Genomic DNA, 12,753 nt, shown 5'->3' on the forward strand with positions numbered 1-12,753 from the left:
GGCAAGGTAACATGAAGGTCCAGCAACGTATACAAAATGTTTTGAGTTATGATTAGACTTACATGCACATGCTTATGTTTATATATGTATATATGTATAGTGCCAGCAAGCATTAAAGATGGGTTTTTTTCCACATTAAATACATTACTGACAAAACCCCAGTTTAATTAAACTAAAATTTATGAGTCATTTTTACCACTAAAAAGTAGCAAACAACATTTATTAAATTTAATATTTATTATTTTTACATTTTTTTTCTAGAAAGCGCAGCTCAAATGAGATGAAGCAAAGAGCTTTGTAGTCTTGACACGAACCAGTTTATGCTCCTTAGAGTGGGTCTCCCACATGGAGGCTGCCATGTTTAAAAAAGTTTTAGCACAGAATCTCTGAAACATCTGTGCCAATTTGCTGTGTCATAATAATCATCGGAAAAAATTACTTAATGTTCCTTTAAATGCCTAACACCTGCATCTACCAGTTAATAAATATTTTCTTAATCATCTCTGGACCTGATTTGGTTAGATTCCTTGATTAGATATGAGTTTTGTCTATATTAAATTAGTTAGATAAAAGAAAACCAATTAATTGGGCATATGATCTCTGAGTCTTTATTTATAAGATACATTTTTGTACCTATTAACTTATGAGTAAAACCTGACCCTGATTGCTATTAAATTTCAAAGTTAAACTCAGTCAAATGAAATATTAACAATATTGTTTCTGCCTGCATCATAAAAGATAAAAGATAAAATATTATGATCGTATCATAATGGCCTATTTGAAATTACTGGTCAATTTATTGAACAACAAAACTATGTATATTAAAATGTATTCCAATTGGATATATATATTGAAGAATGAATTTAGAGTTTATTTAGATGTGTAGACATTATTTCTTTTTCAATACTGAGTTTGGTTTTTGGCAAAAAAAATAAAATAATTATCACTATTTAGCGGTAATGACTAAATTTACTCATTTACATGTACTTGCATAACAATTTTCAAAATGATATTACTTATACATCAGTTGGAATCTGCTTTTTATTCAGTTATTTTAATCAATTAATTACTAATATACTAATTACCTTTTATGTCTAATTTCAGACATATCACAAAAATGAGAATAGCATACGTTTTTGAGGAATTCGCAGATTTTGTTAATAAAAGCTAAGAAATGACAATGTAATTCTACATACCGTACTCAAAAAACTACTCACACCATTATTAAGTTTTTTACCTTTTATGGCTCCTATTGAATTTGTTTTTGTAATCGCTTACTTAAGTAACAATACAATATATATATAAAAAAAACATGAGAGTATGATTTTAGGAAGTATATTGTATATTCAGTGCATAAAGGTAGCATTCAGATTACACATTTCATAGTAAATGTTATTATCATAGTAAATTCACTGGCACTGGGCAAGATCATCACCACCAGTTTAAGTTACCTGCTTTGTAATCATCATTACTGTTTATTATATGATCAAAGTGGACATTCAAATATACTTCAAAGCATTTTCATACTCCATAATAAGCAAAGATCAGTGCAACAATACTAATACAAAGCATATTACATGTACACAAATTTTGCCATTTTTTTTTAAACTAAATATATCATGTATGGCATGCTGAGCTTTTAGTAGTGGGTGTTACAATCATAATCATTCTTTAGAATCCAGTACGCTGCACTATGCAGACAAGAAAAAATAAAGTGTCCAGATATGTACATACGGCACTATAAAATATTAATGACTTTTGACATTAAGAAAGCACTGATCTATAGCTATGTCAAGAAAATTATTTCAAGTATAACGAATAAATGTGCCATGGGAGTGAGAGAATAATACATTCTAAGCACAGAAATGAAACACGACATGCTTGTAATGTTCACCTTGTAAAATTATGATGCTTTATATATAAACACATGACAGTAAAGAGAGTTTAAAAGTACTATAAATTAAAGGAGTAATAACTCATTTTTTCCAATTATTTTTCTAAACTTAATGAAACCGCCTTTATACTGATACCTAGTGATCTGGTTGTTTCAGAGATTCCCTACTAAATCTATTTTAAACATGAACATCTGCATGTGGGAGATTCATTCCATGGAGCATAGCCTATGTAATTGTAGGACTACAAGGTAATTACATTTTTCATCTCTTGTGAACTGCACTTTATAGAAAAAAAGTAAAATAATAAATAATTACTCTCATAGTTTGCTTCTTTTTAGTGGTAAAATGATTCATTGCTCCTTTAAATGCATCGATATATATAAGTATTTCTCTATCCTATGGACATGAGTTTGGTCTACAGTCATTGCAGCATAGTCCAGATTTTGCTGTTCTGACACCAAACTGCACACCAGAAATATGCCAAACAAAATGTTATGGCCATTATTAACACTGAATGCATAACCACGCCTCCTGTGCTCAGTTCACACCCACATACTGACAGGTGCAAGGTGGCTACTTAAAGTAATGTAAAGCAGCCATCCAGACCTTCAGAGTTCTGGGAGGCACCAAGCCCACCATGCAGATCACTTCAAGTCTGGTGTCATTTGTGTCAGTGCTGTGGATGACTGTGTTCAGCCCTGCAGGATGTAAAGCAAACCCAGTCAGCTGCAGGCTGTGGGCTGAGCCTCAGACACCTGGTCTTTCTATGAATGGAGATTTTATCATTGGAGGGATCTTCACTATTCATTACTACACAAACTCAGAGCAGAACACATACACCAGACTGCCACTACAACTACAATGCTCTGGGAGGTCTGTCTGTAAGAATGGAGTAAACGGCACAGAGAACACAGTATTATTTTATAACTACAGAAAAATCAAAATTAGGATATTATTTTGTTGTCACGTGGTATTTACTGCGTTGACAAATAAAATACTGATGAAAGTTACACCAGAAGCTTTGATTTTGTCTGAAGTGTCCAAATGTTTGCATGTTTTACTGTTTCCATACAGTATGGACTTCAGGGAGCTGCGTTTCGCCCGAGCCTTGGCGTTCACTATTCACGAGATCAACAACAGAACCGATCTCCTGCCGGGCGTCAAGTTGGGCTATCATATATACGACTCGTGCTCTGCAGTGCAGATGGCAGTTAAAGTTGCATTTCAGTTTGCGAACGGCCTGGACCCCGTTTTCAATGACAGTAATTTCTGTCCAATATCTGTACCTGCTGCTGTGTCTGCTGTCGTCGGAGAGTCTTCTTCCACTCCGTCAATTAGCATGGCGAGAATCTTCGGTCTTTTTGGAATTCCACAGGTGAATATTGTAGGTTAAACGACATGGTGTCGTATTTCCAAAATTCTGTTTTTAATCTCTTCCCTATCTGTAGAGATTTATACATTAAGATTTATAATGATTAATGATTTATAAATACTGTTACAGACGTATTACCTAATGTATGTAGGCTAATACTTTATAGCCTATCTAAAAATATTTGCTAGTACAATTAGTTTGCAACAGGCTAATAGGCAAATTTTCAATATAACACGTTCCTCCCTTCCTCCTCTGAATGAATTACAGGTGAGTCACTACGCAACCTGCGCCTGTCTAAGCGATAAACGCCAGTTTCCTACTTTCTTTAGGACGATACCTAGTGACGAACACCAAGCGGCCGCACTGGCGAGAATGGTGAAGTATTTCGGCTGGACATGGATTGGAGCAGTGCGCAGCGACTCCGACTACGGAAACTACGGAATGGCAGCGTTCCTAAAGGCAGCGCAGGAGGAGGGGATCTGTGTGGAATACTCCGAGGCCTACTACAGGACACAACCGCGCAGTAAACTGGAGAGAGTGGCAAATGTCATCCGCAGATCCACGGCCCGAGTAATAGTTGCGTTTTTTGCGTCAGGCGACATGAAGTTTTTGCTGGAGGAACTGGCAAGAAAACCTCTGCCTCCGCTTCAGTGGATCGGCAGCGAAACGTGGATCACAGACCCAGGCTTTCTAATGTTTAACATGTGCGCTGGTGCATTAGGTTTTGGAGTCCCTCGTTCAGTTATCCCAGGTCTTCGCGATTTTCTTCTAGACCTCTCTCTAGCACAAGTATCGAAATCGTCCTTGTTAACGGAATTTTGGGAGCGCTCCTTCAACTGTAGCCTAAAAGGGAGGACAGGCTTCCGGGAATGTGAGGGCAGTGAGGACATCCGCGCGCTACAGAACCCATACACAGACACGTCTCAGCTGCGCAACACTAACTTGGTGTATAAAGCTACATATGCCATAGCGCATGCTATACACGGAGTTATCTGTAATGATACTCATTGTGACAAGACAGTTAAATTATCACCATGGCAGGTATAAAATTACTTTATTTAAAAGATTAATTGGTCATTCATTTTTCTTATTTGTCAAAAACAAAAGCCAGCAAGCATGTTAATGTTTATTTTTGTTTGTGCTAATATAGCTGTAGTGACAAATCGATAAAGCAGAATTTGTAAATATGTCATTTGTTGCCTATTGCTGAACAGTATTGTCTGTGTAGAGAATTCACACCATGCCATGAGATTTTATTAAGCTTTTTTAACCACTGCAGGTACACAATCAGCTCAAAAAAGTGTATTTCACCACAAAGAATGGTTATCAGGTCAACTTTGATTCCAATGGTGATCCTATAGCTGTCTATGAACTCATAAACTGGCAGTTTAAGAAAGATGGCACATTAAATATGGTGACAGTGGGCTACTATGATTCATCCAAACAGAGAGGACAGGAATTCAGAATGAGCAGTGCTGTCAGCTGGGTGGGAGGACAAACAGAGGTACAGTATAAGACTACACTGTGTCGTTGGTATAGTGTAGTGGGTAACAACACTTTCTCTCCCGTGGGGGACCTTGGACAAGTCTCCTAACACTACATCTTTAACATAATTTAGATTATAAATCAAAATTATAAATCAGTAAATTTAAATATAGCACTCCCTGGAAGGGTTTCATAAACCTCAGTGCAGTGCTGGGTGATCCATAATTACTTCTGTTTACACCTGTTTTAATTCTTTTTGTTTGTCAGATAAATGTAAACATATTAAAGATGAGAAAATACTAATCTTTGTTGTACAGTAGCATCAAGAACTATGAAAAAAAAAACTTTTAAAAAAGTATTTTTAAGAAAAAAAAAATCATACTTTCAAGTGATTGCCTCTAATGTCTTTCCAAGGTGCCAATGTCTGTGTGCACTGAGAGCTGTCCTCCAGGCACCAGGAAGGCTGTGCAGAAGGGAAGGCCTGTCTGCTGCTATGACTGTGTACCATGTGCAGAGGGAGAGATCAGTAACAAGACAGGTTGTGTATCTCAGAACATTGTGATGAATGATTTTACCACCATGATCTTTTGCCTTAGACTAAACATTAGTCTACATAATGTTTGTCATTGCTTATTGCATGAAAAACACACCTTTGCATACTGCCACATTCTGAGGTAATTTATTATAAAGTAATGCCAGATGTTATATTCATTTCTCTAATGCAGCCAGCTGACCTAACACAGTATAGCTTCTACATCCATTTATACTGGTCAATATAAAAAAAATTTAAATATTTAATGTTAACCTTTTGTTCAGTCTTTCTTATTAAGTTCAGTTCAATTTAATTTGTGCAGCACTGGGTGCATCATGGGAAAGCTGAGGCTAACAGTGGCAAGACAAAACACTGTGACACCTACCAGCCATACGAACACTGTGACACAGTATGAGGATGAAGTCTTAGTTGAATCAAGACTCAAAATGCAAACCCATTCACCCAACAGTGAAATGACAGTCACATATAAAATGCTTTTACTAGAGACAGTTGTGGGTATATTTTCATGAGCCGTGTAATGTGCACCATTCTTATTTTAGGGTGCTGTCTATTAAGGAGTTTTGACTTTGATTTTTGAAATCTCTTAGACTCTTTGGATTGTCTGCGCTGCCCTCCTGATCTCTGGCCAAACAACAAACAAGACAGCTGCCTCCCCAAGCCTGTTGAGTTCCTGTCCTGGAACGACACTTTGGGCATTATCCTGACACTGTTTTCTGTCTCTGGGGCCTTCATGGCAGTGTGTATAGCTGTAGTTTTCTACAAACACAGGGCGTCTCCCATCGTCCGAGCCAACAACTCAGAGCTGAGCTTCCTACTGCTCTTGTCTCTGGCTCTGTGTTTCCTCTGTTCACTTAGTTTCATTGGTCGGCCCTCTGAGTGGTCCTGTATGCTGCGCCACACAGCGTTTGGGATCACCTTCGTCCTCTGCATCTCCTGTGTTCTGGGAAAAACTATAGTGGTGTTAATGGCCTTCAGGGCTACAATTCCAGGCAGTAATGTCATGAAATGGTTTGGGCCTCCACAGCAGAGACTCAGTGTTCTTGCTTTCACTCTCATACAGGTCCTTATTTGTATTATTTGGTTACAAGTATCTCCTCCTTTCCCTTTCAAAAATCTAAAGCACTACAAGGAAAAGATAATCTTGGAATGTGACTTAGGTTCTGCTATAGGTTTCTGGGCTGTACTGGGTTATATAGGATTCCTGGCTCTTTTGTGTTTTATTTTGGCTTTTCTGGCTCGGAAATTGCCTGATAATTTTAATGAAGCCAAATTCATCACATTCAGCATGCTCATATTCTGTACAGTTTGGATCACCTTTATTCCAGCTTATGTCAGCTCTCCTGGAAAATTCACTGTAGCTGTGGAAATATTTGCCATTCTAGCTTCAAGCTTTGGTTTGATCTTTTGTATTTTTGCTCCCAAATGTTTTATAATTATTTTTCGGCCAGAGCAGAATACTAAGAAACACCTAATGGGTAAAGTACCTTCTAAAGCTCTTTAAACCTACATATGAATAAGACAGGTAACTTGAAAGTCCTGCAACTTATACAAAATGTTATCATTAGGCTTACATGTACATATGTAGCTTTAGTGTTTATACTTCTATATAAGCATACAGTGGAAAGTTTTATAGACTTTTTTTCCATATGAAGTCACTATCAAAAATGTAGCTACCCCCTGAATTCACCTAAACATTCAGTCCCTACGGTCCTGCATATAACAGTTCATTGAATGTTTTCTCCAGTATATTTAGACCTTTATCAGACTGATTAAGCTACTTTATTAAATAATTTTAATAGGGTTTTTGATGTATCAATAGGGTTTTCCATGTATCATTGTTCCCAAATTAAACTTTTTTATTAACTAGGGAGAATTGCATGCACATCACTGGTATTAAAATGTAAAGTTAATCAGTAATATTATATATTAAAATATAATTTCTGCCTTAATAATCTATGGTTTCTTCATATCTGTGAGGGACTAAGAAAACTGCCTCATATATTTAAAATAACTGATCATTTTATTGGACAACATATGTGCTGAAATACATTTAAATTCAAATTTGAAGAATATCTTGAATCATCACATTTTTAGATGTTTCTATTATTCCTGTTTCACACTGTGCTTGGGTTTCAGTAGATTAATGCAGCATTCAGTAGCAACAATATTTACTATTTAAATGTACTCAATTGCATGTACTACAGAATATTGATGGATTTGTAATTTTATATTTTCAAGTCATAGAATTTATAGCTGACAGTCTGTATGGGAAGCAAGGAATCAGTTCTGATTTTTAATTAGTTACATATTAGATACATTAAATCACATTAACTTACTCCCTTTTTTTAAACAGTTTCACATAAAAGAACAATAACACCTGTTCAGTAATAAGCAGTTTTTATACTGACATATACTGTTTGTAAAAAGTGGGTGCCAGAGTGGCTAAGAGATGTCAGCCCTCCAAAGTGTAATGAGGTTCAAGACATGTTGATTGGTGCAATAGTGAGTTCTGCCGCAGAGCAGAGTGGAGTCCCATATTGGTTGTACAAAGGTTTGGAGCATAGCAGTTTGATCTGCCATCAGATTCACACAGCAAAGGAAGAGGGTAGGGACCAAGAGTACATGAGGTTTTCCTAGATTTGGATAATGCATTTGGTTCAGTGCTACATAACCACTTAAGGTACCGCATAAGATTACTAGGCAGGTTAAGGCTTATTTCAAAGATATTCAGTTTGGTTTTAATACAGGAGAGTATGGTATGTCCTGGCAGTAATTGGACCTGGGCATAATAGCTGGGTGTACTATTGCACCGTTAGCATTTATGATGGCAATGGAGGTGATAATTAGGGCCTCTAAGTTGGTTGTAGGTGGTGAGAGGCTGCAGGATGATTCCCGGGTCCTTCCAATTAGGGCATGCATGGATGACAACACTGACAACTATTGTGCCATGTACCTAGCAGTTGCTAGAGAAGATAAATTATCATTTTAGGTAGGCAAGGATGAAGGATAAGTCACATGAAATGTTTGCTTGGAGTGACTTTCGACATCCTTCAAGCCCCACAAAACCTTGGACAGTGGTTAGGTGAAGGTCCTAGTTGTAAATTATGTGCAAGGTTCGGTATGCTGAACCATATTTTATTGACATGTAAGGTTAGCATAATCAGAGGCAGAATGCAAATGCTGAGCGGAGTGACATTTATTGTAGGCAAATCCATATTTATAATCAGAAAAATGGTCTGCTGGCTTTTTGACAGCAAAAAAAAAAAGTGAAAAGTAACAAGACAGGGAGAACACAGGTGAGACCAATAAGGGGTGGAGAAATTAATCAAGGAGCTAAACCAGGAACAGAACCAAAACAAAGCAGGGAGAATATACATGGAGCCATAATCAGATGCTTAGTATATTAGCATGTTTATTTATTAATAAGCGCTTAGAAATTAAGACTGTCTCTGGCAGTGATATGAAAAAAGTGATTAGGTTTGTGCGTGAGGGGCAGCATTTTGGAAAGCGAGCACAGGCTACAAATATCGGTAGACAGTGTGAAACTGCTAGCAGATGGAGGTAAAAAAAAAACAAAAACTGCATGTCCCAGTGTATTGCTTTAACTGCACTGAGGATGGACTTGGTATCGTTATGAAAGAAAATAGATAGTTTATTTTATAGTTTACGATTCCATTTGAGGATGCAGCTGATGAAGCTTTTGAAAGGAAATAGCTAAAGTACACAGATTTGGCTGAGGTGAGAAAATGTGGGTGGCAGGCACATATAAATCCAGTAGATGTTGAGGTTTCTGGTATGAAGGGAGTGGTTTGGGCTCTGGTATGTGAGTCTAATGATTTGGAAAGGTGGCACAACTGCTGCTAATCATGAATAATTCCTCTCATCCTCTCCAGTGGTTACCTAACAAAATAGCAGACCACCTTCAGACATCCAGTCATGCTGTAGGAGGGTGCCAGTACAGGAGGTTAACAGACTCTGTGACTACACTCGGTGTCAGAGAGGTTTCTAGAACAATTCTCATGACAGTGCTTGTCCACATGACATACATTCATTGTATACTGTATTTATTTGTTTAATCTTTATTTTTGACTGTCACCTTATTATATTCTGTACAGTCACACTTCAGTGTCACTTTACACTTAACCATCATACAATCTATCTACTTATGACTTAATGTCTCCATGTGTATCCCTTTTGGGCTTGGCATTTGTAGTGTCCTCTGTACTTGATATGATTTGTATGCTACTGTGACAAAACCATCCATCAATCAGAAAATATAAGATGTGTCTTCACTGGCACACTGACACACCCCTGATGGGCATGTTAGCAATACAGCAATTGGGACCCTTGGGCCTGGATTAGTGCCACACAAGACCTGATGGACCTGAGATGTGGTGGCTTGTGATACCAAAAGAAAAGGCCAGACAACCTGAAGTCCACAAGGTGGATACCGCAGTGCCTGCCAAGTCTTGTATTATGGAAACCATCAAAAGAGACGGTACAGAGCAATATGTGACGGTGTTAGAGCAATATGTGTGACAAATGCACCTGATGAAGCAGGAGTTACCAGCTACATAATTTTGTGACTGCACCTTTAAGAATGAGAGCGTATTTGGTGCTGCAGCAGCATGGGGAAATTAGTAGCTTCGCTTTCATTGCTTTGTGTCTGTAAAACCTTTTCTTTATGTTAAATTGAGAGAACATTCAAGCTCAAGGTTGTAACCAATTTTGTGTTTGTGTGTGTTAATTTTGTGAAAGCCCTTCTCTGTCTGAGAGATCTACTGGCAAGTTTCTTTGTGATGTTTATGCTGCTTGCATACGAAACAGGTTAAACAGTAGCCAAAAGGAGAAATTACACAAAGCTTTGTGAAATACCGCACCCTTGGCATGGGGCGTGAGGTACAAAATACTGAACTGTAAGAAATATGCCAAGTTGTGTTTGTATATTTTGTATCATCTGTTCAGTTATTGTGTTGACACAAGTTTCAAGTTTCAAGTTTGGTTTATTTGTCAAATACATACATGGTTTGAGAGTGCTCTGTCTAAACTGAGGAAAAAAAAAAAAAAAAAAAAAAAAAAAATATATATATATATATATATATATATATATATATATATATATATATATAATAACAATGTATGTATATGTACAAAATATGTATAATATGTTTATATACACAATATACAATGTATATATGGATATGTGTAAATGTATGTACACAATGTACAGTTACAGCTTACAGTTGACATATTTACAGTTACATTTATATGGTGGTGGTCCCCACAGTTTATCAGTTTCCTTGATTCAGGGCCCGAATGGCCTGTGGGAAGAAGCTCCTCTTCAGTCTCTCTGTCTTGGTCATCAGGGAGCGAAAGCACTTCCCTGACCTCAAAAGAGAGAAGAGCCTTTTGTTGGGATGGGTGGGGTCCTTCACAATCCTCCTGGCCTTGGTCTGGCACTGCTTGTAATAGATGCTCTGCAGGTCAGGAAGTTCCATATGAGTGATGCGCTCTGCTGAACGCACCACCCTTTGGAGTGCTTGTCTGTCCTGCTTGGTGCTGTTCCCAAACCAGACTGTGATGTTCCCCGTGAGGACGCTCTCGATAGTGCAGGTGTAGAAGTTCCGCAGTACCTTGGAGGGCAGTCTGAAGCATCTGAGGTGGTTAAGATGCTGACGAGCCGCCTTCTTTGCCAGGGAGTTGGTGTGGCGGGACCAGGACAGGTCCTGCGAGATGTGAACACCAAGGTAACTAGGATGCTAGGTAATCTACTCTCTTCTCCGTGGTTCCACTGATCCTCACAGGTTGGTAGTGCCGCTTCTACTTCTAGCTGCAATCCACGATCAGCTCCTTTGTCTTGCTGACGTTTAGGAGGAGATTATTTTCCTGGCACCAGTTTTCCAGGTGTTTAATCTCCTCCAGGTAGGCCCTCTCATCGTTGTCCGAGATCAGGCCCATGACGACAGTATCGTCAGCAAACTTGACAATGATGGTGGAGCTGGAAGTGGCTGTGCAATCCTAGGTGTACAGTGAGTGGAGCAGGGTGCTTAGAACACAGCCCTGAGGAGCTCCAGTGCTGAGGGTGAGGGTGGATGAGACACAGTGGCCCACTCGTACTGATTGTGGTCTGTCTGTTAGGAAGTTGGAGATCCAGTCGCACAGGGATGTATGCAGTCCTAGATCTTCCAACTTAGTAGTGAGTAAGGAGGGGATGATAGTGTTAAATGCTGAAATGTAGTCTACAAACAGCATTTTAACATAATTACCCCTCCCTTTGTCCAGGTGGGTCAGTGTGGTGTGGAGCAGATATGCAGTTGCATCATCAGTGGAGCGGTTGTGGCGGTATGCAAACTGCAGTGGGTCCATGGAGGCTGGCAGTGAAGATGTGATGAACTCTCTGACTAGCTTCTCAAAGCACTTCATCACGACTGATGTGAGGGCAACAGGGCAGTAGTCATTGAGGCCGGAGGGTCGAGGTTTCTTCGGGACCGGGACGATGATGGAACGCTTGAAGCTGGATGGGACGATACCGAGCGTCAGGGAGAGATTAAAGATGTCTGTGAATACTGGGGCTAGCTGGTCTGCGCAGGCTTTGAGGACTCTCCCAAAGATACCATCTGGTCCCACTGGCTTCCTGGTATTCACTCTTTTGAACACTCTCCTCACGTCACTCTCTGTGATGATGAGAGGGCACTGCTCTATGTTGGGCTCTCCGCATGCGCCATTGGCTGCACCGATAGCACCATTAGTGCTGCTAGCATTAGCCCTGCTAGCATTAGCGCTGTTAGCATTAGCGCTGCTAGCATTAGCACTGCTAGATGTAGCCTCGAAGTGAGCGAAGAATGTGTTCAGCTCGTTCGCCAGAGACTCATCCGCACATATCAGTCTGGAGGGTGGGCTCCTGTAGTCCATGATCATCCATAGTCCCTGCCACAGGGATCTAGAGCCACTCTGCTGGAACTGTGTCTCTAGTTTCCTCCCGTAGCGCCGCTTCGCCTCCCTCACCGCCCTGCGCACTCCGTATGCTGCAGACTTGTACTCGTCCATGTTTCCGCTGATGATCCCCGCATTGTAGGCAGCAGTGCGAGAGTTCAGAGCCTCGCGGATGGTTTTGTCCACCCAGGGCTTCTGGTTGGGAAACTTCTTGATTGTGGCTCTTGGAATCGTGTCATCCACCAGTTTCCCAATAAACCCCACTACTGCCTCCGTAAACTTGCTGACATCATCAGTGCTGCGCTGGAACATGTCCCAGTTTGCGTCATCCAGAGCATCCTGCAGAGCATCCACCGATTGGTCTGTCCAGCGCGCGACCTCCCTCTGAACCGGAGCTTCCTGTTTCAGCCTTTGTTTATATTTTGGTAGGAGGAAGATGGTGACGTGGTCTGACTTACCGAAGGGTGGATGAGCTAGTGCCTTGTAGCTGTCCTTGTATGGGGTGTAGCAGTGGT

The 12,753-nt window shown here is 39.6% G+C and overlaps 1 protein-coding gene across 1 annotated transcript; it reads left to right on the forward strand.

Annotated features, from left to right (window-relative positions):
• Positions 1 to 1,829: 1,829 nt before the first annotated feature.
• LOC113590977 (extracellular calcium-sensing receptor-like) lies at positions 1,830 to 6,806 on the forward strand. The gene is made up of 7 exons (XM_027031324.2): positions 1,830 to 1,835; positions 2,647 to 2,768; positions 2,970 to 3,270; positions 3,535 to 4,308; positions 4,547 to 4,771; positions 5,167 to 5,290; positions 5,893 to 6,806. Exons 1-7 carry the CDS (start codon positions 1,830 to 1,832, stop codon positions 6,804 to 6,806), a joined length of 2,466 nt encoding a protein of 821 aa, XP_026887125.2.
• The last annotated feature ends 5,947 nt before the right edge of the window (positions 6,807 to 12,753 follow it).

This window comes from Electrophorus electricus, chromosome 4 (genome assembly GCF_013358815.1).
Source record: "Electrophorus electricus isolate fEleEle1 chromosome 4, fEleEle1.pri, whole genome shotgun sequence".
Taxonomy (NCBI): domain Eukaryota; kingdom Metazoa; phylum Chordata; class Actinopteri; order Gymnotiformes; family Gymnotidae; genus Electrophorus; species Electrophorus electricus.

Bases quoted from the DNA above. Each gene is read 5' to 3' on its own strand.
- LOC113590977 (XM_027031324.2), top strand. The intron at 2,769-2,969 runs GTCTGTCTGTAA...GTTTCCATACAG, and splicing joins CAACTACAATGCTCTGGGAG to TATGGACTTCAGGGAGCTGC. The intron at 4,309-4,546 runs GTATAAAATTAC...TAACCACTGCAG, and splicing joins TTAAATTATCACCATGGCAG to GTACACAATCAGCTCAAAAA.